The 25,746-nt window shown below is 35.9% G+C and overlaps 2 protein-coding genes and 1 pseudogene across 2 annotated transcripts; 1 reads left to right on the top strand and 2 right to left on the bottom strand.

Annotated features, from left to right (window-relative positions):
- Nucleotides 1-7,796: 7,796 nt before the first annotated feature.
- LOC121790976 lies at nt 7,797-8,611 on the bottom strand. The gene is made up of 4 exons (XM_042189059.1): nt 8,540-8,611; nt 8,404-8,466; nt 8,017-8,178; nt 7,797-7,909 (listed from the first exon to the last, which is right to left on the bottom strand). The coding sequence occupies exons 1-4, from the start codon at nt 8,568-8,570 to the stop codon at nt 7,797-7,799; spliced, it is 369 nt and encodes a 122-aa protein (XP_042044993.1). The 5' UTR covers nt 8,571-8,611.
- A 12,385-nt stretch (nt 8,612-20,996) lies between these two features.
- LOC121790975 lies at nt 20,997-24,384 on the top strand. Its single transcript, XM_042189058.1, has 5 exons — nt 20,997-21,179; nt 21,686-22,597; nt 23,227-23,427; nt 23,671-23,866; nt 24,045-24,384. Exons 1-5 carry the CDS (start codon nt 21,072-21,074, stop codon nt 24,224-24,226), a joined length of 1,599 nt encoding a protein of 532 aa, XP_042044992.1. The 5' UTR covers nt 20,997-21,071; the 3' UTR covers nt 24,227-24,384.
- A 239-nt stretch (nt 24,385-24,623) lies between these two features.
- LOC121790977 lies at nt 24,624-25,248 on the bottom strand (annotated as a pseudogene).
- Nucleotides 25,249-25,746: the final 498 nt, after the last annotated feature.

The following is a 25,746-nucleotide window of genomic DNA, read 5'->3' as shown; positions in this document are numbered from 1 at the left end:
ATGTGTTTTGTGAAAAAGAGTGATGTATTTTTCTGCATGCTTATATTGATGTGTTTTCTGAAATCATAACAAGAGTGAAAGTGTTTTGTGAAAAAGAGTGAAGTATTGTCTGAACAAGAGTGACGTGTTTTTGTGAAAAAGAGTGATGTATTTTTCTGCATGCTTATATTGATGTGTTTTCTGAAATCATAACAAGAGTGAAGTGTTTTGTGAAAAAGAGTGAAGTATGACTGAACAAGAGTGACGTATTTTGTGAAAAGGTGATGTGTTTCTTGCATGCTTATAGTGAATTGTTTTTCATTTCAGATACTGTATGATATTTGCTCCTTTCGGGCAAGGATAATCATGGTCGCCCTGTGACATTTGCTGCTGGCCTTTTGTCCAAGGAAATGCCAACTCCTTTTCATGGTTATTTAACCAATTTGTAAAGTGTATGGGTGTGGCTCCCAAACTCATTGTAACCGACCAAGACTTAGGAATGAAAGTTGCTGTTGAGGAGGTCCTTGTCAATACAAGACACCGGTGGTGTATGTGGCACGTTATGAATAAAGTTGCTGACAAATTGCCAAAGAACATGCTTGGTAGTGAACAATTAAAGAAGGAACTGAATGCATGTGTATGGTCAGAGTTGATAGAACCTGATGCATTTGAGGAAACTTGGCATGCTATAATGGAAAGATATGGGCTGACCAATAATGTCTGGTTTTCATCAATGTTTGCATCCAGAAAATTTTGGGTTCCAGCCTTTTTCCGTGATTTTTCGATGAGTTCGTTGATAAAGACAACTTCTATATCTGAATCACAGAATAACTTCTTCAAAAGGTACTCAAAGTCTCGGGCTAACCTTATGCAATTTTATATGAACTATAATCATGCTCTGGAGACTCAAAGAAGTAATAGTGCAAAGCTTGAATACTATGATTCAACAAAGTACCTATTTTGCGAACAGGATTGGAAATCGAGAAACATGCATCGACGATATATAGTGGTAGTGCTTATACTGAAATTCAAGAAGAGATAGTATATGCATGTTTCTCTTTGTCTTGTGCAACTCTAGGAGTGTCTACCAATACAGATATTGAAGTATATGACATAAAGGACAAGGATTCAAACTCATGGACAGTGACTTACTCCATTGGTGATGACACCTATTTGTGTGGATGCAAAAATTTGAAAGACTTGGTCTATTGTGCAGCCATATATTTTGTGTGTTGAAACATAATTTTGTTAAGTTGATACCCGAGAAGTTGCATGGAGGAAGATGGTTGAAGTCACAGTTTGTGAAGCCAATACATGGAGGTTTTTGTGATGATCAAGAAATACACCTTGCTGTGGACAAGAAGAAGATTGCATTTAAAAACTTGTATGGATTATTCATTGAAACAGCACAAAGCATTGAAGGGAACATTGATCAAATCAATGCATTCGCTGCAATTATTGAAGAAGGTAGGAAGCAGCTTCTTGGCGAAGATGTTGTTCTGTCTTCCACACAGAAGAGAGCAATGATTGAGAACTTCTATGGCTCACATGTCCCGAACAATATTGAAGTTCATCCTCCTGAGGTTGTTAGTACAAAGGGAAGTGGAAGTAGGAAGAAATCGAAGAGGGAGTCAGCAATAAAGTTAGCAATGAAACCAGGCCGAAAGTGTGGAAACTGTCATGAGATTGGACACCATGATTCTAGGAACTGCAAAAAGGTTAATGAGAAGTCAAATCAGAGGCAATGAGGATTTGTATAGAAATAGTTCACATTGTAGTATTTTTAGAGTACTAATGATTCATTTTTTACACTTTTGAGTGAATTTTATCTCAATGCGAATTTTTAGAGTACTAATGCTCAAGTGCCAGTAAGTTCATCACTCTTGTTCACAGAACGCATCACTCTTACTGTCATTTTACTTCACTCTTGTTCACAAAACACATCACTCTTACTTTGATTTTACTTCACTCTTGTTCACAAAACACATCACTCTTACTCTGATTTTACTTCACTCTTGTTCACAAAACACATCACTCTTACTTTGATTTTACTTCACTCTTGTTCATTAAACACCTCACTCTTACTCTGATTTTACTTCACTCTTGTTCACAAACGCATCACTCTTACTGTCATTTTACTTTAGTCTTGTTCACAAACGCATCACTCTTACTGTCATTTTACTTCACTCTAGTTCACAAAACACATCACTCTTACTCTGATTTTACTTCACTCGTGTTCACAAAACACATCACTCTTATTCTGATTTTGTTCACTCTTGTTCACAAAACACACACTCTTATTCTGATTTTACTTCACTCTTCTTCACGAAAGACTTCACTCTTATTCTGAGTTTACTTCACTCTTCTTCACGAAACACATCATTTAGTGGTTTACAAAACACAACAGTGAATTAAATAGTAAACAAGATATTAATGTAAAATAAGTACTTGTTAATTCACTGATGAAGTTTTCTACAATAGTTCTCAATCATAACATCACTCTTACTTTGATTTTACTTCACTCTTTTCACAAAACACATCACTCTACTCTGAATTTACTTCACTCTTGTTCACAAAACATCACTCTTACTTTGATTTTACTTCACTCTTGTTCATTGAACACCTCACTCTTACTCTGATTTTACTTTACTCTTGTTCACAAACGCATCACTCTTACTGTCATTTTACTTTAGTCTTGTTCACAACGCATCACTCTTACTGTCATTTTACTTCACTCTTGTTCACAAACACATCACTCTTACTCTGATTTTACTTCACTCTTGTTCACAAAACACATCACTCTTACTTGATTTTACTTCACTCTTGTTCATTGAACACCTCACTCTTACTCTGATTTTACTTCACTCTTGTTCACAAACGCATCACTCTTACTGTCATTTTACTTTAGTCTTGTTCACAAACGCATCACTCTTACTGTCATTTTACTTCACTCTAGTTCACAAAACACATCACTCTTACTCTGATTTTACTTCACTCGTGTTCACAAAACACATCACTCTTATTCTGATTTTGTTACACTCTTGTTCACAAAACACATCACTCTTATTCTGATTTTACTTCACTCTTCTTCACGAAAGACTTCACTCTTATTCTGAGTTTACTTCACTCTTCTTCACGAAACACATCATTTAGTGGTTTACAAAACACAACAGTGAATTAAATAGTAAACAAGATATTAATGTAAAATAAGTACTTGTTAATTCACTTATGAAGTTTTCTACAATAGTTCATGAACGCTTGAAGTTTACAATCATTTTTTCCACATCTATGTTATTGGTTTTCCCATATTCTTCATAATGCTTTGATGTTACTGACAACATATTCAGTGACTGATGGTTTTTTTCCGACAATAATAATGCGCTGCAATACTTTGCTCTCAGTCTTTGGAGTATTCCTTTGCTTCTTGTAGTTAATCCACACTTCCAATCTTGTTCGCGCTCACCATGATAACATTCCAAATGTCGCATCAAAAAAACTCCGCAATCTTCTACATTTGATGTTGTTCTCCAAGGCATTTTGAGCCTTATTATACTCACATCATCTTTATTGATTTGGTTTGGTTGTGATGCCCCATTTTGTCAAATAATGACAAAAATATAATTTCTGCAATATATCATCATGAATATCAGATGTAGTTCACTATAAAGAGAACTATAATTCATTGTAATCACAAAAATACTGCACTGTATATCGTGTATACTTACCACATTTTCAGGTATGCCACCATATTTGACTGTTATGTCCACATCGTCAGCATTCTTTGAATTGTCAATCAGCACTATACTGTTAGTACTAAATCTGAAGCATATGGTATAGTAATGTTCCGCAGCACAAATTGGAAAGAACACCTACATAGATAATAATAATAATTTCAGAATAAAAACAACTAGAGAATATAATAAAGAATCAATTGTGTTCAGTATTTACCAAATCTACGTCGGCCCATTTGAAATACGGAATTTGTTCAACCTCAGTTTGTAAATTGTCACAGAATCTATCAATTATGGTCATGAGGTCGACCCCATCAGGCCGGTGAACAACTGTATACAGCTGAAAAATGAGACAAGTTAAATCTGGATTGAAATAATTCACTTTGTTTTACTTCACCCTTGTTCACAAAACACATCACTCTTACTCTGAATTTACTTCACTCTTGTTCACAAAACACATCACTCTTACTTTGATTTTACTTCACTCTTGTTCACAAAACACATCACTCTTACTCTGAATTTACTTCACTCTTGTTCACAAAAACATCACTCTTACTTTGATTTTACTTCACTCTTGTTCACAAAACACTTCACTCGTAAATCTAACCATGTAAACATAATACAAAGGCCATACGGTTTTCATAATCACTTAAAATCAATGAAACAACTATAAATCTTACCACAGAAACTGCGGTTTTCATAATCACAATACTGTTCAAAATTTATTCTATTCTTACCGTTGGGTATGTTGTGAAAAAGAGGCGCCTCGATGAAGATAGGGACCTGTATTCTTCCATGTTATTTAAATAAGAAGCCCATGCACTTATCACACCCACTTCTATTAGCGTATGTGGCAACAGTGAACAGAATTCTCTTTTTGTTACCATTATGACATCATCATCATACACTATGGTGTCCCTGTTCAAACATGTGTGTGTGTTAGCACATCTTTTGTATGTTTTTTTTTTCTAAATCAGAACTATAATATAAATCTTACTCATTTAATTCATTTGTTGTCATAATCCACAAAAAGACTTGTGACTCTTTCAAGGTAAACTTGGTTTTAGCCTTAACCACTCTTTCATGGAATGGAGATTTCAATGCAGCTGATATTTTCTTCTCAGCTTTTGAGCGTATCTCCATTTGTTCAATCCTAGCAGTTTCCTGTCAGGGCAAGAATGATATGAAAACATCACTATATAAGACATATAGTTCACTTGATGTTTGTTAAAAGTGTTGGTGAATGGATGAGATATATCATTGTTTAACACTTACAATGTCTGGATTGTAAACTACTATTTCGGTTGAAGGATTTTTGCCAGATACATTTAACTCTGATTGAACACAATCATCATCAGCATATATCTCCATGCATGCTTCTATTGCAGATGCAATTTGGGCATCCACAATGTCGTCCTATTTTCATAATAAGAAATGAAAACACATCACTATCAACACGATTTTTACTTCACACTTGTTTACAAAACACATCACTCTTATTGATATTTCACTTCACTCTTGTTCACAAAACACTTCACTCTTGTTCACAAAACACATCACTCTTGTTCAGAAATCACTTCACTCTTGTTCATAACACACATCATTCTTACTTCGATTTTACTTCACTCTTGTTCACAAAACAAATCAATATTATTCTTATTTCACTTCACTCTTGTTAACAAATCACATCACTCTTATTCAGAAAACACTTCACTCTTGTTCACAAAACACATCACTCTTTTCAGAAAACACTTCACTCTTGTTCACAAAACACATCACTCTTATTCTGAATTCACTTCACTCTTGTTAACAAACACATCACTATACACATGCAACACAGAAACCTCACTTAACAATGGAACACATCACTCGAAGCACTTTTTTATACCTTCATCTGTGTGTTTTGTGATGTTGCTTTAGCTACATCTTCATAAAATTCATTTGTCTCCTGCAAATAGTGAAATGCGATATAACATAAGAATAAAAAGTCAAAAAAGTAAATAAATATTATGCATTAGTACAGAACATAATACAAATTGTTTTTAGTTCACTCTGAATCAAATGTCAAGTGTTAAAGTTCAACAGACCACAATCAAATTGTTTAAAATATCCATGGTTTCTATTCCAAATCTTGAACTTACTGGTTTCTTTCCCAAGTTAATATCAGGGAAAATTGTTGTGCCTTCATTCACTAATTTGCATTTTCATCATGGATTTCCATCAGTTTTTCCACAAGCTGAATCCATTCTGGATCATCTTCTTGATCCTCTTCCATAGCTTGTGTCATGTTTTCAATTGGCTTAGAAACAGCTTGGTCCCCTTGATCAACCTCCACACCAACCATCTTTAGTGCATTTATAGCTGCAACTTTGAAGCAATTGATGTCATTGGTATTTGCTGGAGCAACCTTTATATACCTCATCATTTTACTAATTGCATCTGCAGCCTCCCTAATTGAACTTTTAATTTCATCAGACGAAGGAACTTGATCAGTTGAAGGGGGGGCATCATCAGTTGAAGGGGGCATCATCAGTTGAAGGGGGGGCTTCAACACGTAAAGTTGCTTCATCAGTTGAAGGGACAGAGGTAGTGACAGTTATTGAATCCTTGTTGGCATATAAAGATTCAATGGAGACAGGATCAATGATACTTTCTATGCTTCCTCTTCCAATGGTGCCTCCATTATCAAATTCCATCTGTCCTCTCTCCTTAAGAATGAATTCTGTCCAGTTACGGACAGTTGGGAATCTTCTAACCACCAGTCTTGTTCTGTAGACAACCCTATCTACATAGCATGCCTGCAAAAACAGATCAATAATAAAATGCATTACAAGGACTTCACTCTTATTCTGATTTTACTTCACTCTTGTTTACAAAACACTTCACTCTTATTCTCATTTTACTTCACTCTTGTTCACAAAAAACTTCACTCTTATTCTCATTTTACTTCACTCTTGTTCACAAAACACTTCACTCTTGTTCACAAAACACTTCACTCTTGTTCTGATTTTACTTCACTCTTGTTCACAAAACACTTCACTCTTATTCACATTTTACTTCACTCGCAAAACACATCACTCTTATTCTGATTTTACTTCACTCTTGTTTACAAAACACTTCACTCTTATTCTCATTTACTTCACTCTTGTTCACAAAACACATCACTCTTATTCTCATTTTACTTCACTCTTGTTCACAAAACACATCACTCTTGTTCACAAAACACTTCACTCTTGTTCTGATTTTACTTCACTCTTGTTCACAAAACACTTCACTCTTATTCACATTTTACTTCACTCTTGTTTACAAAACACATCACTCTTATTCTGATTTCACTCATGTATAAAAAACACATCACTCTAACCATGCATTTACTACTTAACCGTGAAAAACATCACTCTAAATATGATTTTACTTCACTCTAAGCATGTTTTTACTTCACTATAAAGGAGTGGTTAAAATAGAAAACTCACCAAGAGGAAAGTGATTGGTCCAGTGAATGGGGTGGATTTGTTCTTGAGTTTCCAGCTATCATGTGTTGTGATTAGCGTATCCAACACGTAGCTGCACCAATTGTACTGCCTCACATTTGAAATGTTGCCAATATCGTCCAAGATACGGCCAAGACATTTTCCGTTGGCAGTTCGTGAGATCAGAACATTGTCCAACAGAATAAGAAATATTTTCTTAAACCACTCACCACCTTCTAGATCACTATCAAGCTGCTCTTGCAAATCAGCTGGGGTTATTGCTTTGTTCTTCTTAGCATTGACAATGGTCTTCATCACATCATTCATTTCATGCTTCTTTTCTCTTTTAATCATCAACTCTCCTCTTGGCAGTCCCAACGTAGCATACACATCCTCCTCAGTGATGTGTAATGGTTGATCATCAACAAGTTTTATTCTGGAGCAGTTGTCATGATTAAAATTTTCAAGTAGTGAAAATGCCATGTCAGCAGGAATACATCGTATCTTCAAATGCACAAGCTGTCCGAAACCCATCTCTTCCTGAGCAGCTTTTTGTTTGGAGTTCATTTTCTCAATGGCATCAACCAAAACTTTCACCCCTATCTTAATGACCAATTTAGGTCTTTCTGATTTTACAAGTAATAGCTTTGTCACTCTTTGCTTTAGCCTGTTTCTTTCTGGCAGGCATTTCTGGTTTGTCGATGCATTGTGACCTCCCACGCTTTGAGGCTAAATACATACAAGATTTTTGATCAAATTCGTGAATACACACTTAATATAGCTCAAAATTATACATTAATAACTATGCCCAATACATAAATAATTACATAACTCACTCTCTGGTTTCTGCATATCATTTTTCTTTTTTGACCTTATTTCGGCAGAAGTTGTTGTTCGAAGAACATCCTGTTGATTTATTGTGCTTATTTCAGTTGTACGTGCAGCACTTTGTTGCAGTCTATCTTCACGCATCTTAGACCTTTTTTCGGCTGCAGCAACTTCACGCATCTAACCATGTAAACGTAATACAAAGGCCATATGGTTTTCATAATCACTAAACATCAGTGAAACAACTATAAATCTTACTACAGAAACTACGGTTTTCATAATCACTTAACATCAGTGAAACAACTATAAATATAAACACAGAAACTACGGTTTTCATATTCACAGCAAACGAAGATATTGTATATTAAAATTAATAAATAGTAGGAATGACTCACGGTTCGAGCCTGAGTGAAGTGAAACGGAACTTCCGGTTGTTTTTTTCTTTGTTCGTTCGAAAGCTACAAAGAATACAAATCTAAATCAGATCTAAAATAAAACCTAGAAATGATTGTTAATCAGTAGGAAACTTACTTTTCGAAAAATCCTTTTGATTTGTATCCATTTGTTTGACAAAGTAGATGATGCTGACGAGTTGAATTCGGTTTAATCGGCTACGGCGATGGCGACGGCTTGAATGCGGTTGAGTCGGCGATTCGGATTGAACAGAGGAGAACGAGAGAGACGAACTGAATCGGCGCGAATTTCTGAATGACTAACACAATTTTGGATTTAATTCGATGGTGTAATGACAATAATACCCCTGACTTGTTATTATGGAGTAAATTTGTGATTGAGGGAGCTAATATCTCATTAAATTCGAAAATTAATATTAGCCCTTGATTTTTTGATCTTGTGGCTATTATTTGTTCTCTAGTTATATGGTTAAGAGGTGTTTGCCATAGATCACTACTATATATATATATATAAGAAATCAATATTAAGAAAATATTAATACTTGAACAATCATATATAATCAGTCAAATGATTAATTATAGTAATTATTAAACTTATTATGATAAATTAGCCAACGTAAATAAACGTATATATGCATGAATTTAGTTTATGGACATTAGGTGTGCATGAAAATATAAATATATAAATGAGGTGAGAAAGTTTATATGTATGTAATTATAGTAATTATTAAACTTATTATGATAAATTAGCTAACGTAAATATACGTGCATATGCATGAATTTAGTTTGTGGACATTAGGCGTGCATGAAAATATAAATATATAAATGTGGTGAGAAAGTTTATATATGTGTGTATATTTGATAAGTCTCGTTTTAGGACTTGGTTATTGGTCAGTATAACGTGCTTAATTGGATGATATCTGCAAAATAGTTGCTAAAGTGTGCAGGATGATGTACTAAGTCAGGAGGAAAATGTCGGAAGAGATGCAGGTGAAAAGAACGCAAAATGCTGTTATACTGACTAGGATGCATGCCATAAAGCTTGAGCACAAGATAGAGCGAATTGCTACAAGGGATCATCTATCTAGAAGGGGCAGAATCGTCAACTCAAGAGAAGGAGCAACCCTAGGGTTTGGGGCAGGCCTCTCTATAAATAGAAGATCAACATTGAAGAAACATTGTACATGCTTAGACCATTTCTTAGATAAAATTTACTGTATTCCCTTAGATAGCTTAGTTAACTAGTGTTCACTTGAAGTTTCCGGCCACGCTGCCAGGAGAGGGAGTCTACCGCCTGTCTAGCCAGTCCACCACCATCGTTCCAGAAGTTCATCCAGCTTCTGAGGAGCACAACACCCCTTTACATGCTTTCTTAGTTTAAGTACTTGCTTTACTCGCACTTGACTTGGATTTCAGTAGTTACTTTGTTGGAAACATCTTTTGGTTCGATAATCATGAGTGCATTGAAATTTATTATGGTTTTATTTCGTGTTTCAGCTTGCTTATGCTTTCTTTCAGCCTAGTTAGATAGATCTTGTAGTTTACGTTGTTTGTTGTTGGTCAAGCGTTTGGATCTGCCTTAGTTAAGTTAGATCTAGTGTTTCTTCAAGTTTCTCAAGGTTTCAATTGTTCGTTTCTTCTGAAAATACATAGATCTGAGTTTTCCGCCACCTTGCATGCTGATCTGTGTGCACGCTCATTGTTTTCTGCCTGACCAGTTGCATGGATTTAATTTCTCGCCTAGATCTAAGTTTAGAGTTGTGATTTTGGGTTAGATCTAAGTTGTTTGATTCCGACTTCAAGCATTCATCCATGGAAGTTTTGTTTCTGGTCATTTTTTGTTTGCTTGGTGAATAAGAGAAGGTCGCAATCAGCCTGGGGACCACCTTTTACTTTAGCTACTTTTTTGTTTTGTCCTTTGCTTTTTCAATTTTTTTTCTGCATGTCCAGGTAGTAGTTACCCAGTGAGTTTGTTATTCCTTTTTGCTTTTGTCTATCCACTTAGGGTAAAGTTTCACTTTTCACATCCACACTAGTTGTCCATCCTTCACTTTCACATACACATCCCGTAGCCTTCACTTTTCATTGCCTAGGTAAAACTCAACCCCAAGCGTGGTAGTTAACCAACCCCTTCCAGAATGTCATCGCAAGTGTATCTCGCCTACATCCATCTATGTGGGATCGATCCTTTACTCCGCTATACTAGCCAGTAAAAATAAATTAAGGTATTGATAGCAGGTCTAGGGTAAAGGTCCAACGATATAGCTAGGTCTAGGTATCCTCCTTACTGGTTGAAAAGCCTGCACTCTAACCAATGCTCTTTCAATATTCATATATACAAAACGTAAATGAATGTGAGTAATTGAATTATTAAATAAAATTTAAAAATAAAAGATAGGTTTAGCTTAGTAAGAGAAACGTGTCGCCCATTTATCACTTCATGATTAAGATGTCAAAAAGGAATGCTTGGGTATTGAACCCTACACATGAATCGATCCTTCCATTTCTTTTGGGTAAAAAAAAGGAAACTGATTCCTATTTTATATAGAACAAGAGAAAAATTATGGAAGAGATGATTCTTATTTTGCAAGTATGTAGTGCTGATGCACTAATTTTTTAGCTCTATAACAACTTGTAAGTATACAAGGCTGAGACAGTATAGCTAAAGGTCATTACCGGATATCGAACACATAGAAAACAGACACAAATTGTCTACCTTCTACAAAGCTTCTTTTACTATTTAGAGAAACAAAATAGTTTGGAACTTTTAAAAATAAAAACTTGTTAAAAGCAAATAAAATAACTATTGCAGATAAAACACAGAGATTAAGACAAATAAGATAAGGGAATTATAGGGATGTGCTTTCACACTTATGGTTATACAAATTCCAACTACAACACTCTAGCACAGTTCATACTTCAATAGAACAAGTCACATAAGTAATGCCCATGCGGCACAAAGTACATTACAGACACTAGGGCGTCAATCCTAGATTTGTAACTCCTAAAAGCTCCTAAGACCCTCGAGATGTCCTCACTCTCAATTAACAGTGTCGTTTTAAAGGAAGCTAATTGTAGTGTCAACTAAACTCTTCTAACTCGCCAACCTTCTCTCACGACTATGTAGCAAGTCAATAGATCATCACAAAATGTGTCACTCAAACGCGAAGCAATTATCCAACACTTAGAATAGAAACGAAGTAATGAACAAAACAGATATTAAATAAATAGGAACTGTATAACCAAAGTCGTTACTAACACATCTCTAGAATTCTATGAATTTAGTTACACATAATTGAATAATCTAAAGACATACTCCCTCAGTTCTTTAAAAATAGCAACTATTTCCATTTTGGGGCGTTCCTTAGGACATGGACCCCACAATCCACTAACTCTACTTTCGCTACTTTTTCTCTTCCACTCTCTTACTTTACTCATTTTTCTTTTCATCTCTCTTACTTTACCAATTCTTCTCACTTACTTTACCAATTGTGCATTAAAACCCGTGCTGTTTCAAATGTTTCTATTTTTTGAATACGGAAGGAGTAGTTTCTAGGGGAAACAATAAAAACATAAGAACTAGAGTAGTAAAACCCTAAGGTTGAATCCTTGTAGCCTTCATCTTCTCTTGAATCCTTCTTCAAACCCTTGAATTTTGATTAACAGTGTAGAACTCTCAAATATCACTCTCTAGAATTATGCAGCAAACTGAAGTTCCTTAATGATGAAGCTTGAGGGGGTATTTATACCCCAATTTTCGCGTACCATAATTATGGTAAATATTCAGCATAGTATGGTAAATCTTGGGGAGAAAGTAGGTCAAATCTGTGCGCTGCGTTTTCCCAGCAGTCGCTGTGCATTGATCTGTAGTTTCTGTCTCTCGATCAGGGGTCACTGCTCCTGTTTCAGCGGTCACTGGAAATCATCTCGTAGCTATTGGAACTTCTAGAGTGGTCGTTGGGCGTGTTCCTCTTTTCAGCACAACTTTCCCGGAGCGGGCCGCCACTTGTTCAGAGGTCTTTGGCGACCAGCGGTAGCTGGCGGTGTTGCAGCGGTTGCAACTTTGACTTTTAGCTATCTCACAAAACACGTCAAAATACCAAAATAGATAAAATATGCAATTTATGGACATGTAAAACAATTTTGACATTTAAAACGGACCAAATAATGACCGTAAAATAGTGCAAAATCCGAGCGTATCAAGTACTCGATAGAAATAAATATTGAAAGGGTTGGATGAGAAGATGAGTAAATAAAACGGGGAGAAAGGAGTAAAGATTGTAGAACAGGAAGATGAATCAAGCAAGTGGTTAAGATTATTTATCGAAATCAGGTGCGTATAAATATAATTTTACATGTGTTGTATGTTTCTTTGCTATGTGGTTTATTAAAGTGAATATTTGGATTATGTGACGTGAATATGATATAGTTATGTGCTATTTAATATCATCAATTGTGGAATATGATAGGAATACGCAATGCAATTGATAGGTTTTACTCATGAATTTGGGTTTATTTGAATAATTGGATTAAAGAGGTTCTGTGACAGTCTTGCCTTGTGTCTGATATTAATGGCAATAGACCTATGGGTCATATAAAATGGCAATGGACCTACAAGTCATATATACAATGGCAATGGACATTCGGGTCATATATGTGTATACAATGGCAATAGGACCTACGGGTCATATTATACAATGGCAATGAACCTTCAAGTCATAATCCTATATATATATATATATATATATATATATATATATATATATATATATATATATATATATATATATATATATATATATATATATATTCGTGATCATATGATAACCCCTATATATCGTAATAACCCTATAACCAAATCTGGACCACACATATTTCTAATCATGCGGTTGAGATTCAAACTTAGATTTACTTCATAAAAAAAAGCGCGGGGTAAAACTGTCATTTCCCTCATTTAATTTCTGAATTTCACCAAATATCATGTAAAATGATAAAATGATATGTTTATTGCATAGAATGATAGTTTTGCCGGATAGAATGATACTCTGAGTTGATAAAATGATACTTTTGACTGACTGATAAAATGATAGGTTTATTGCATAGAATGATAGTTTTGCCGGATAGATGATACTCTGAGTTGATAAAATGATACTTTTGACTGAGTGATAAAATGATAAAATGATAAAATGATAGGTTTATTGCATAGAATGATAGTTTTGCCGGATAGAATGATACTCTGAGTTGATAAAATGATACTTTTGACTGACTGATAAAATGATAAAATGATAGGTTTATTGCATAGAATGATAGTTTTGCCGGATAGAATGATACTCTGAGTTGATAAAATGATACTTTTGACTGACTGATAAAATGATTTTGCCAGATAGAATGATACTCTGAGTTGATAAAATGATACTTTTGACTGACTGATAAAATGAGCGAAATTCGGAAATTAAATGAGCGAAATTTGGATACGTAAATTTTATCATGAGCGAAATGACATATTTACCCCCGTGCTTTTTTTTATGAAGTAAATCTAAGTTTGAATCTAGACCATGTGATTTTAAAAATGTGTGGTCCAGATTTAGTTATAGGGTTATTACGGAAATTGGGGTTATCATTATAATGCACCCCTATATATATATATATATAGGGTTTTGATCCATGCAAAACCATTCTTAATACAAAAATGCAGAACCAAGCATACAAAAGTCATTTTTAGGTCATTGTAAGCTTATTTTTACGTCATTATAGTAAGGATGACATGAAATGATCTGAACATGACCTCAAACCCAAAGTTTATAATATGACCTAAAACTGTTTTACAATGACCCTCCGTGTTTTTGTTTAATTATTGACCATTGGATTGTCAAATCTCATGGTCAGGATTTGGTATTGAGATCAAGTTTTGTATTGATCATTTTCCTATATATATATATATATATATATATATATATATATATATATATATATATATATATATATATGTATAAAGGCAATGAGACATTCGGGTCATATACAATGGAATCCCGGGCAGATACCAGGCTTGATGTGTCACGGAGTAATAAATTGAAAAGAGAGGCATACGCATATTGATATGAACTTGTTTATGATATTATTGCTTCTGATTATTTGTGTTGGTCTTGTATTTGATACGTGACTACTTCATTTTAAGTCGTTTGTGTTTATTATAAATGTATACATAAAAGGGGTTGGGGTATGACCAAAATAGTATTGCACAACCCATATAGGCTTTGACTACTTATCGTGAAAGGTTGCAATGTCAGTTTGTATATATCTAAGCCTTACTGAAATAAGATGACATTGTTGTGGTATAACACTGAATGGATCTAATAACAAGACATATCTTTATGTTATCTACTGAAAGATGAGGTCTTGATAAACAATCATTTCTTAATCAATATAGTTAGTATTGAGCACACGTTCTTAATTATGCACTACTTTGACTTATCAAATGGTGCAGATTTTTCGAAACCCAATAATCCTAATATCTTGGGAAGTGATGATCAATATCTAGCGATGCTATGATTGTTGTTAAGTTAAAACGCCCGCCTGGTGAGTCTGGTTTGGTAATGTCCTCAAGAGGATCTCGAAACAATGTCTTATTATTCGGAATCTAACTATTTAGAATTTAATTATTCCATGAATAATAAATAAGCGTTTTTTGTTGAGTCCACTCTTGGAATTAACAAGATATCACATTAATTAATAAATGGGCATTTATCTCTATAGCGCGGGAAATAACCTTCTAAAAATGGAAACCCGGATTACTTGTGATTTCGGATTTGGATAGGTGAATCAATATTATTAATGTAGTGGCTGATAATAATATTCCAATTAGAGCTTAAATTAAATAGGGGTTCAATTTAATTAGATAAAAGCCAATTGAGGGTGGTCTGCATTCAAACCTCCATAGATCCCTGATTGGGCCCAATATGTAACTTAATATAAATAATAATATAAAGGAGAGACGGAGAAACCTAATACTCATAACTTTCATCAATCACTCTCTAAAAGGAGGCTCTGATTTCTTCTCCTACTTTGTGTGGGAGTTATGTCTTCTTTATTCAAGTCATATATATTTTTATAAGACCAGCCCACGTTGATCGAAATATAGTCCGGGAACCAGTCAGAAGATCTGAGGTCTAGTATTAGAAATCATCACGTGGAGAAGTAGCGAGCCATCTAAGATTCTTTGGAGAATCAAGGTAATAAATCCTCTCCGTAGGAAAGTATGTTTTAGGTTTCAGTTAATCAAAAGCATGTTTTAATTCAAGTTTTAAGCATGATACATGTGATAATTGCGCGAATAGAATTTGTCTAAATAATCTGCTATATAGATCTAATTCTCTGATTTATTTGTTATTCCGCTGCCAACCCCATCTGTCACGACCGCCCTTCTAGGGTATAATAAATGCGGCGATCGCGACTTAAACGGACTTAAATATAACAAGGAAAATAGGCTAGGGTTTCATCAAGGAGGTTTGACCGACATACTAAATGAACAATTAAGTATAAAATAAGAAGGGGACTCGGGTTTAAAATAATGAGTTAGGCCGGCAATTAATACTCAAAGGAAACGATTAAGAGTTTGACATTATCCAATAGAATCACAAGAAAACAATAACCGGACAAATTTAAGTTCGGCCCAACAACTAATAAGTAAAAGAAATATCGCAGCGGAAAACGACCAAGAGAAGGAGTGACGTCATGTGTGAAGACACAACGACACCCATACTTCAAAGATAAACATTTAATTCTTCAAGTTACTTGCTCAACACCACCAACCTCTCGCCGCCGCTCAACCTACACGTAAGGAAAACACATGCAGGGCTGAGTACTATAAAGATACTCAGTGGACTTATGCCGAAAACATTTTCATAAAAATTATTATTTATCTATCATGCCATACGTAAGTAACCATCAGGGTTAGCTTTAGAAAGGCCCGAGGCACTCAAAATCATTTCCCATTGTAAAAAGTCGACTTATCAGTCATTTTCCCATAGATGTTAGCCATATCCGCACATACATGACAAGGAATGCGGCCGCAAACCATGTCACTAGACCGGCCAACCCGTACGCTGACACACGGTCTACCATTGGTGTACACTAATCCAAGTAGAGTTTGCGGCTCTACGAGGACCCGAATTCGATTTAAATAATAGTGGCAAAAGTCACATCAGATAGGCACGTTAAAACCAAACAAGGCATGATAAACACAATTTCATTCTCATCGGTAAAATACTTAGGACATCGTCCTTATTTAAAAGAAAGCCCACCTCGACTGCTTAGATTTCAAGTATTTCCTTTCTCTTGCTGTCACGCTGAGAGCGCGAGTTATCACCTTTACATTATGTGTATCACAATCAGTCTCAAATACCGACTCAAAATCATGCATGTCCCCAACGTTTTCCTTTTTCCCCATCTTTGAATAACACATCACGTCATCACATATATAAATCATGTATATCACTTATAACAACATATTTGTTTTTGTAAAGATAGAAATCTGGCAGCACTGAACAACCATTTTATAAAAATTATTAAAAACTCACCCAACTTCTGTTGGGGCTAAAATTTTACCACAATGCAGTAGACTCATCAAATAACTTCCAGTTAAATATTCATGTCAAAATAACCTTTTTAGGTCGGTCAAATCGAAAACGTAACCTACTGGTCGAGAAAACATTTTCCGGCAGAATTGCGCAGTCAACTTCAAAAATTCACCAAAAATTCATCTTCTGTTCAAATGAGTTGAAATTCACACACAATATAGAAGACATCATGAAGTTTACTTATTAAAATGAATCGAATAAAAAGGAGTTCATTTGGCCAGTCAAAAACATGTCGGAATCTACTGTCCGAATCCACAGTTTTCAATGCTTAAAAATTCGAATTAGGGTTTTATCCCCATTCATTCAAACACAACCTTTTCATGGTTTTAACACACAAACATGCTTAAAAGAGTCCTCACACTCATGTTTTCATATAATCATACATCATTCACCAATGATTCATTAAATCTTCATACAATTTCATTCAAAATGCATACACACATACAAATACAAATTCCCACCGATTAAATCCTTAGATTTGAAATCCCTACACTCACTATATGCATGAGGGAGTCAAAAGAATGTTTAGATGGAGAGGAATGAAGAATAGAGGTTTGATTGTACCATTCTTGAACGAAACAATCGGTAGAAATGAATATAACTCTTGATTCTTCAACAAACTCTTGGCGAATCGAAAGGATCTTGAGTAGAGTAGAAGAACAAGTGTTGGAGGAGTGGGGAAGAGAGAATGGGCGTGTGAGAGAGAGTGTAGGAGTGTGGGATTGGGTGGCTAGGGTTTAGGTTTTAGTTTAGTCTCTATTTATAGAGTTGAAAATAAAATATCCCACAATTAATTTGAAGATTTGGGAGAATAAATTAAATAAAGATTTGAGGGGATTTGAGGGAGATGATTGGCGTGAATTTGAGGGAGGAAATAAGGAGGAATTTTCGAAAATCTTGGCTATTTAATTAGCATTTGATTTAATTTGGTATTTTCACGGAGTAGAATAAAATAATACGGAGCAGAAAATTAATAAAAATCCTCCCAAATTATATGGTAGTAGGCGTGTGATTTATTTCTCCTAGGAATAATTTCCAAATCTTTAATAAATTAAGGTAAGGTAAGATTTGCTAGGATATTCCAATTAAATCATGGAAAGAAATAAATAAGGGATCAAAATAAATAATGAATAATTCTCACCTCCCAAAAATGGGGAGATTTTGAAATCCCCCTTAGAAAAATTATAGGGATCGATTTTTCCTCATGAAGAAATAGGATAATTAGGCTTTGGATTTAATTTGGATAATTATCACAAGACAAATAATTAAATCCAAGAAAAATAGAATTCCTCTCCAACAATTAACAGTGGTCGAAATTTCTCAACAAAAGGGTAAGGTAATTATTGATGATCCTATTTAAATCTCACTCCCCAAAAAAAATAATTTACTGCAATATATATTTCATTCCGCATCAATTAATTAAAGCCACGTCATAAATCGACGAATTTGACTCGGTCAAATCAGAATTAGGTCACCAAAGCAAATACATAACAATTCGTCATTTAATTACGGCAATAAAAAATATAATTAAAATCGTCTTAGGATTCGAAAATTAGGGTTCGAAAAGTGGGGCGTTACACCATCAGTAGGGGCAACTTTGCAGGAGTGCTAACGAAGCAACTAGCTGGAATGGAGAAAGAGATCACCACCCATTTACCATTGTGCAATGGCTCAGCCATTGGGTTGGTAGATCACCAGCTAACGCCTTGTGCGAGTATGAGGAAGAGATCACCACCCATTTGTCGTTGTTCCTTGCGGACAATGAACCTTAAGGAGTGAGTATTGTTGCATGCATGATTATCCATACATCACATGCAACACATGATCACGTTCCATGCACCCTGAAATATCTAATGACAAGAAAATAAAGATTGCATCGTAATGGAATAAATTACACCCATTTTCGATTTTATGCTTTAGCTCTGTATTTTCCCTTTATTGTTTTTCTTCGTTCTTGAGTAATTTCTGTTGTAATTCGTAGTTCCTTTATTTATCCATTATCCAATTTCAATTTGATTGGCGTACTATCATTGTTAATTCTGTTTGTGTATGAAATTACGGTGAAATCTGATACGAGCACAACCCCGATCGTCATCGAAGGGCAGTGAGAGGGGACCTGACTACGAAACGGTCGACAGAGGAAGGAGCGCGCCGTCTGCGATCAAGGAGCCTCGGCCTGGACACCGGACTCGCCCGCCGACAGATGGGGAGAGTTTGTCTCTCGTTAGTTATTCAAATCACTAAGTAGTTAGTTTAGTTAATTATTTTATTTTTGTAATTAGTTTCATTTTCTTAAATAGGTTAATTATTTTAATTTGTCTCCTTTTTTTATTAGGTTTATTTTTTAAACATTATAAATAGGCGTGTGTTATCTCTTTTTCAATCAATGAATATCAATTTACACTTCATTGTTTTTCTTTGTCGCTTTCTTGTTCTAAAACCCTAAATTTTCAAGTGATCGACGGGATTATCCCGCCTTCCGAGACTTCTTACTGCAAGATTCCGGCATCGTGATAAGGCAAAACCCCTATCAAAATCACAGCAAAATGATTAATATCTCGAAAACACAGTCAAATAATGGGTTCCACTTTTGAACAATTGCATATCTATCTACAACAACAAAAGTGAAATTAAGAAAATTAGTTACGATAGATCTGCTAAGAATAATAGTAATAATAATTATATATTGTTGAGTGTGCGTATATTTAGATCAAAAGTTTAAAATTGATATCCAGTATATGTAGTCAAATCTTGTGAAATAAGAATAAGTATCGATTATATTTTAATATACAATTTACGGCAGATTAGTAATTTATTAGAACTGGTTAACTGGTTAATATACAATTCTATTTATATATTTTAATCAGCTACATTAATACACGAACTCAAGAACTCAATGGATATTAGCCCAAACAAATTAAACAAGAAATTGATGGAGCAAAAGTCTAACAAATTAATCAAACACTGAAACACAAAGAACATTTTTTTTTGCAAAAAAAACATATGAATTGAAGAACGGTGATGAAAGAAGGAGGCTCATATAAAATTCAGTTATCTTCATTATGTCAATTTACACAAAATTAAGGCATATTCTACATTGATCTTAATTAAAACCTCATAAAATTACATGTCCAGAGCCTTTGTCCTAGCGGCAAGGAGCTTAGACATTATTGCATGAGGTTTATTTGTAATTTCCTCTCTTATATAGGAGTTAATTTTAGAAAAAAAAAACTCACAAAATTACCCAATTCCAAGAAAGGCATATTCTACATTGATCCTAATTAAAACTCACAAAATTACCCAATCCAAGAAGTCAAGAACAATTACACAAGAACATAGGAAAACTTTGGCTCAGATTCGATTAGGAATCGTCACAACCCACACCACCATCCACTCGAATCAGAATATCCAACAACCGAATTAACCTACGACAACCATGAAGCCAACAACCGAATTAGCCTACGACAGCCATGGAGCCACTACCACCAGAGGCATCCACTGCCGCTGCACGATGGAGAAAATGACGATTGTCATCAGTCGATGGCAACATCGGAAAAATATGTTGCGAGATGAGAGGGTTGACAAAGTAGAGAGGGAAAGACCGGTGAAGTTGGGAGGGGAGAGGGGAGAATGGAAGGCAAACAATCGAGAGGCGGGAGAGAAGGGCACACCAAATTGAGGATGAGAGAGAAGTGGAAGAGAGAGGAGGATATAATGGAGAGTGAAATTTCAATACAACTAAACTTGCATTATCACAGGGGAGGCAGAGATTAATAACTGGACTAAATAGTTAAAATAACGCGGTTCGAGACGGGCCGACAAAAAATAACAAGGGCCTCCCTTTTTCTCATTTTGCAGACCAAACATCAATATTACACTGTTTAAGCAATATAAATCATCTTGAACTTGACTAAACCTATTACCAAATGACTCCTAAGAGCTTAAGGGGGGCTCCAATTAAACGAAACACGCCATTTCCTTCCCGAATTGGTATTTCTCCATCCGCAAACCCTAATGTCTGGAGATGGATTAATCATGACAGAGGACCAAAAGGCCTTACCTTCGGACTCCAAAATGTTGTTTGATCTCCACGATTACGAGTCCAAAATTTCCTCCCCCAGGGTAAACAAGCTTCTTATACTTTTCTTTCCTTGATGATCAATTTGTCTATTTAGATGACTTGATGCGCCTCTACATAGTTAGGGGTGATTTCCAATTCCATTTTGTGATTGATTAGGTTATTGTTTGTGCCATAGATCTGAACTTGCATTAAATATGGAGAAGCTGCATCAAATTTGAAAATTGGTTCATGTAAGCTTTAATTGTAGAGGAGAGGCGATCAAGGAATAACTGATTGAGAGTTGTAAATCTGTTAACTTCTGTAAAATTGCTTCTGTTACAAGATGAAAGAGAAGCTACATCTAATTGATTTTTAAGTTCTGTAAAAGGACTTCTTGCATGATGCTGCATCATAGTTCTAGTCACATTCTCTTTATGCCTTTTGGTTGGATGTAATATGCTTATTTTGTTGGTAAACTTGTATAGCCCATATTCACGAAACAATTTAAGTGAGCGTGCAATTCTGCCCTCGTGATTTTTGATATCATTGCAACCCTCTCAATATCCAGGCTTCTGGAAATTATCATACACATATAGGAGACTGTAACACGGTGTTAGAAAGAAATGATGTGTGTAAGTCCATGAATCTTCACCTCAATAAAGAGGTTAAAATGATGCCGACTGAGGTGGATGATAGATGGAAAATGGACCTAGATGATGGAAGTCAAAAGCTTGATAAATATTTCTATTATGACACTCCACATTTTGAAGAAACGGGTGTTTGGATGCCGGTATCTATTCCACCTTTGCCAGAATGTAAACAAGCAGAATGGAAGAGGGGTCTCTATTCAAATGGAGGTTACATGCCTGAAGGTGATTCGGGTTGGAATGAGTTTATTGGAGAAGATAAGCCAATGACCATGTGGGATGTGGTTCTCGACATGTTGCTGGCAACCGGAGGCAAAGTCAAATCTCTTACTTCTGGTGATATTCAAGGATATGGAATATCTTGGGTGACGAGCCATGTTTTAGACAAAGCATGGCAAGAGATGGCACAATCTCTCACAGAGGCTAACTTCGGCAAAATGAAGGACATCCTGGACGCAGTGCCACCGAAGTGGTTGCCTGATAGTGCAGCTTCTACGTGCATGCTGTGCAATGTTCGTTTTCACCCTATCATGTACTCAAGACACCATTGCAGATTTTGTGGGGGGATTTTCTGCAATAGTTGCTCCAGAGGACGGAGCTTGATGCCTTCAAAGTTCCTGACAAGTGACCCTCAACGAGTCTGTGATGTTTGCTGTGTACGTCTTGAGTGTGTCCAACCATGTTTGATGAACCGAGTAAGTCGTGCAGCACAATCACCTACCCATGATCTGACAGATCTAAGCACATTAAGATCTTGGCTCAACTTTCCATGGGGTCAGTCTATGGAGCATGAAATATACAAAGCAGCAAACACCCTGCAAGGTTATACTAAGGTATGCTTTCTCTCTCCCCCGTGCATTAGGGTGACACCATGTTTAGAGTGACACCATAACACTAATTCTAGCCCTTAGAGCATACAGGCACATAACGATGCAATATTTATAGAGTAACACGGCAATCTGGTAACAGACAGAAAAATAAAGAATAATGATTTTGCCCTTTAGTGTTTTTTTATGTTCCAATTTAATTGAAATAGGCTGCTACATGGCAGCTTGAGATTCACACGATCTTCAGATCTAACGGCCTAAAATGGTGGTATGATGTTATAATAAAGAGGGTTGTCATATTAATACATCCCTATACATATATAAAGTACTCCTATATATACACATGTGCTTCCACTGCATACTATGCAGTTGTGTCACCTATTTCATTTTTTCATATTAGCAAAACTTGTGTTCAGAAACAGAATAAATGAGAGAGAGAATTGCACATATAAATAAAAACTATCATACAAAGATTTTTAACTCATATTGGGATTTGAAGGACAGTGTGAGAAGCCTGTTCCGCTGTTCGTGGGTATGAACCCTGAGTCAAGTGCTCATGTGGTTGAAGTTAATTATTTCATTTTATGAGGTTGAATGAAGGGTCCTTATGCTGGGACGTATTCTATTCACTGCAGGTTGGATTTGTGACACCTGAAATGTCCATACCTGGTGCAATCCTGAAGCAAGCCAAGGGCCTTGCTATCTTAACTGTTGCAAGAGTCGGCTTAATGGTAACCTACAATGTAGGCACAGGATTAGTGGTTGCACGAAGAGAAGATGGATCTTGGTCTCCACCATCAGCAGTCGCATGCTTTGGCATTGGCTGGGGCGCACAGGTGTGTAAATGAGCGAACTTCTTTTTTATTTTATGACTTTACTCTGGTTATCATAACAATTACTTTGTCTTGTACTTTATTGCTCATTATTCCTATTTCAATAAAATATATCACCTTTTACTGTTAAGCCTTTTCTCTTCGATCTTTCGTGAGTTTGCACAAATGTTTGGATTTGAGAGAAAAAGGGAATCCCAGATAAGCAAAAGCATTGATTATACCCCTATGGTTCATTTGATTTTACAGGCTGGTGGGGAAGTGACTGATTATATTATTGTGTTGAGAACAAATTCTGCTGTCAACACATTTAGCGGGAATGCCCATTTGTCAGTTGGGGCAGGATTAAGTGCTGCCGTTGGCATTGTTGGAAGGGCTGTTGAAGCTGATGTACGAGCTGGTGATGGTGGTTTTGCTGCTTGCTATACATACAGCTGCAGTAAAGGTAGTCACTTTCATGCCCTTTGCATTCAGGCATTTTATAAAAGTTCCTTTCTCCTTTAAAGCTAATGACATATTTAATCTTTTGTCATGCTCTAATGACCAAACTAACTATTAGTCTATTGTTAATGTTATAATGTTTGATGTTTATGCCGTTGGCATGGTAAATTGTTGCATCGCAGGTGCATATGTTGGTTGCTCTCTTGGAGGAAATGTGGTTAGAACGCGAAATCAAGAAAATTGTAAGTTTTACGGTAACCCATCAATCTCAGCATCAGAGATTCTTTGTGGTTTGATGCCACGGCCTCCGGCTGCTTACATATTATATCAGGCATTATCAGAACTTTACGACAAGCTCAATTAAAGTGACATACCCAACTATATTCAGTTCTCATCCCATCTAAGTGCATATGTATATATCATTGCTATTTTTATGTGAATCTTTCATATTCATTAATCAACTTGTACCGGGAAAATTGCTCAATACAAGTATTTACATTATTTAAACTTTCAAGATTTGTGCCGACATTCAATCTTGATATTTGAAGTATATTTAATTTGTCACAGCGAATAAGCATCAAGATAAACTGACTATTCATGATATGTAGATAGTATTTAGCAGAACAAAATTTCTATGCAAACTATGATACTTATGAAATTATCCTCCCTCCACATAACTACTGTCTGCTTCCACTTGACGCCGCATAATTCATCTGCATGTGATAATACCACCAATCTTTTAACAAGCGAGTCATGGTGATCTACCTGGCATTCGAGCTCCCAAGTGTGAGCTCGAGTTCATCCGCCCCGCAATCTTCGTGTATCGTCTCTCCTTCCCATGGCTTCACAAGATCTGTCGTGCTGCTGCTCCTGAATACAAACTCGTTTGGGATTACCCGAGCCAAGGGGATATCAGCAGGGGAGCACGCTCTGCTCCGGCCCGGTGTGCACATGAGAGATCCATTCCGTGTCAGGTCCTCCACGCTGAACCCAAATGGGTTTGAGGAAACAAGACGGAACGTTGGAGAAGTCGTCCCACTCTGGCTAGCATGAGTCCCCTGGTACCACATCTGGTGTCTTGGGCTGGGCGGTGTAGACAATGGAAGCAACGGGTGCTGGGTCCCCAGACGAGTGTATGAACTGCCCCAGTCTGTGGCAGGCCGTGGAGTTCCAAGGGTTGGGGAGCTTGAGGGAGGGGTCACGGGAGCCACCCCCGTGCAAGTAGTGGTGCATGAACTTGAATGGCAGGTCCGATGAAGAGAGATTTCGGAGCCATGGAATGAGAGAGTTGCCATCTGTAGGGATGGGATTGCAGGAGCAGCTTTGTTGGTAAGGTGAGCATGCGCTACCTGAAGCTGCTGATATGGAACCCTTGATGAAATCCATCCTGTCCGCCGGTTTCCATCCCTGTAATCAAACATTTGATCTCAACAAAAATATATATACCAAAAACATTGATAAAAAGATATAACCATAATAATTTACAATAAAAAGATATACCTTTGAAAACAAGACACTCTTCATAATATTAGACATAGCTTCATCTAAACTACTCCCTCCGTCCACTCAAGATGTCAACTTTCTTGATTGACATGATATTTTAGCAGTAGTTAGGTGCCGTGAATAAGGAGAAAAAGTGGTTGAATATTTTAATAAGAAAAGAGGAGAAAGAAATTTATTTTCAAATATAGAAAATGAATATCTTGAGTAGTATAAATTAAAAGGAAAATGTAGACATCTTGAGTGGGACGGGGGGAGTACTTATTTATTCTGCCCCATTAAATATAAAACATTTATTTTAGTACATAATTTATAGTGTAGTATTATTTTGTGAGTTAAATGAAGAGGAAATAAAGTAAGAGAAAAAATAAAATAGAAATGCTA

The sequence above is a fragment of the Salvia splendens genome, unplaced genomic scaffold (genome assembly GCF_004379255.2).
Source record: "Salvia splendens isolate huo1 unplaced genomic scaffold, SspV2 ctg691, whole genome shotgun sequence".
Lineage (NCBI taxonomy): Eukaryota > Viridiplantae > Streptophyta > Magnoliopsida > Lamiales > Lamiaceae > Salvia > Salvia splendens.
Note: the sequence above shows the minus strand (reverse complement) of the source record. Positions and strands in the feature narration are given on the sequence as shown.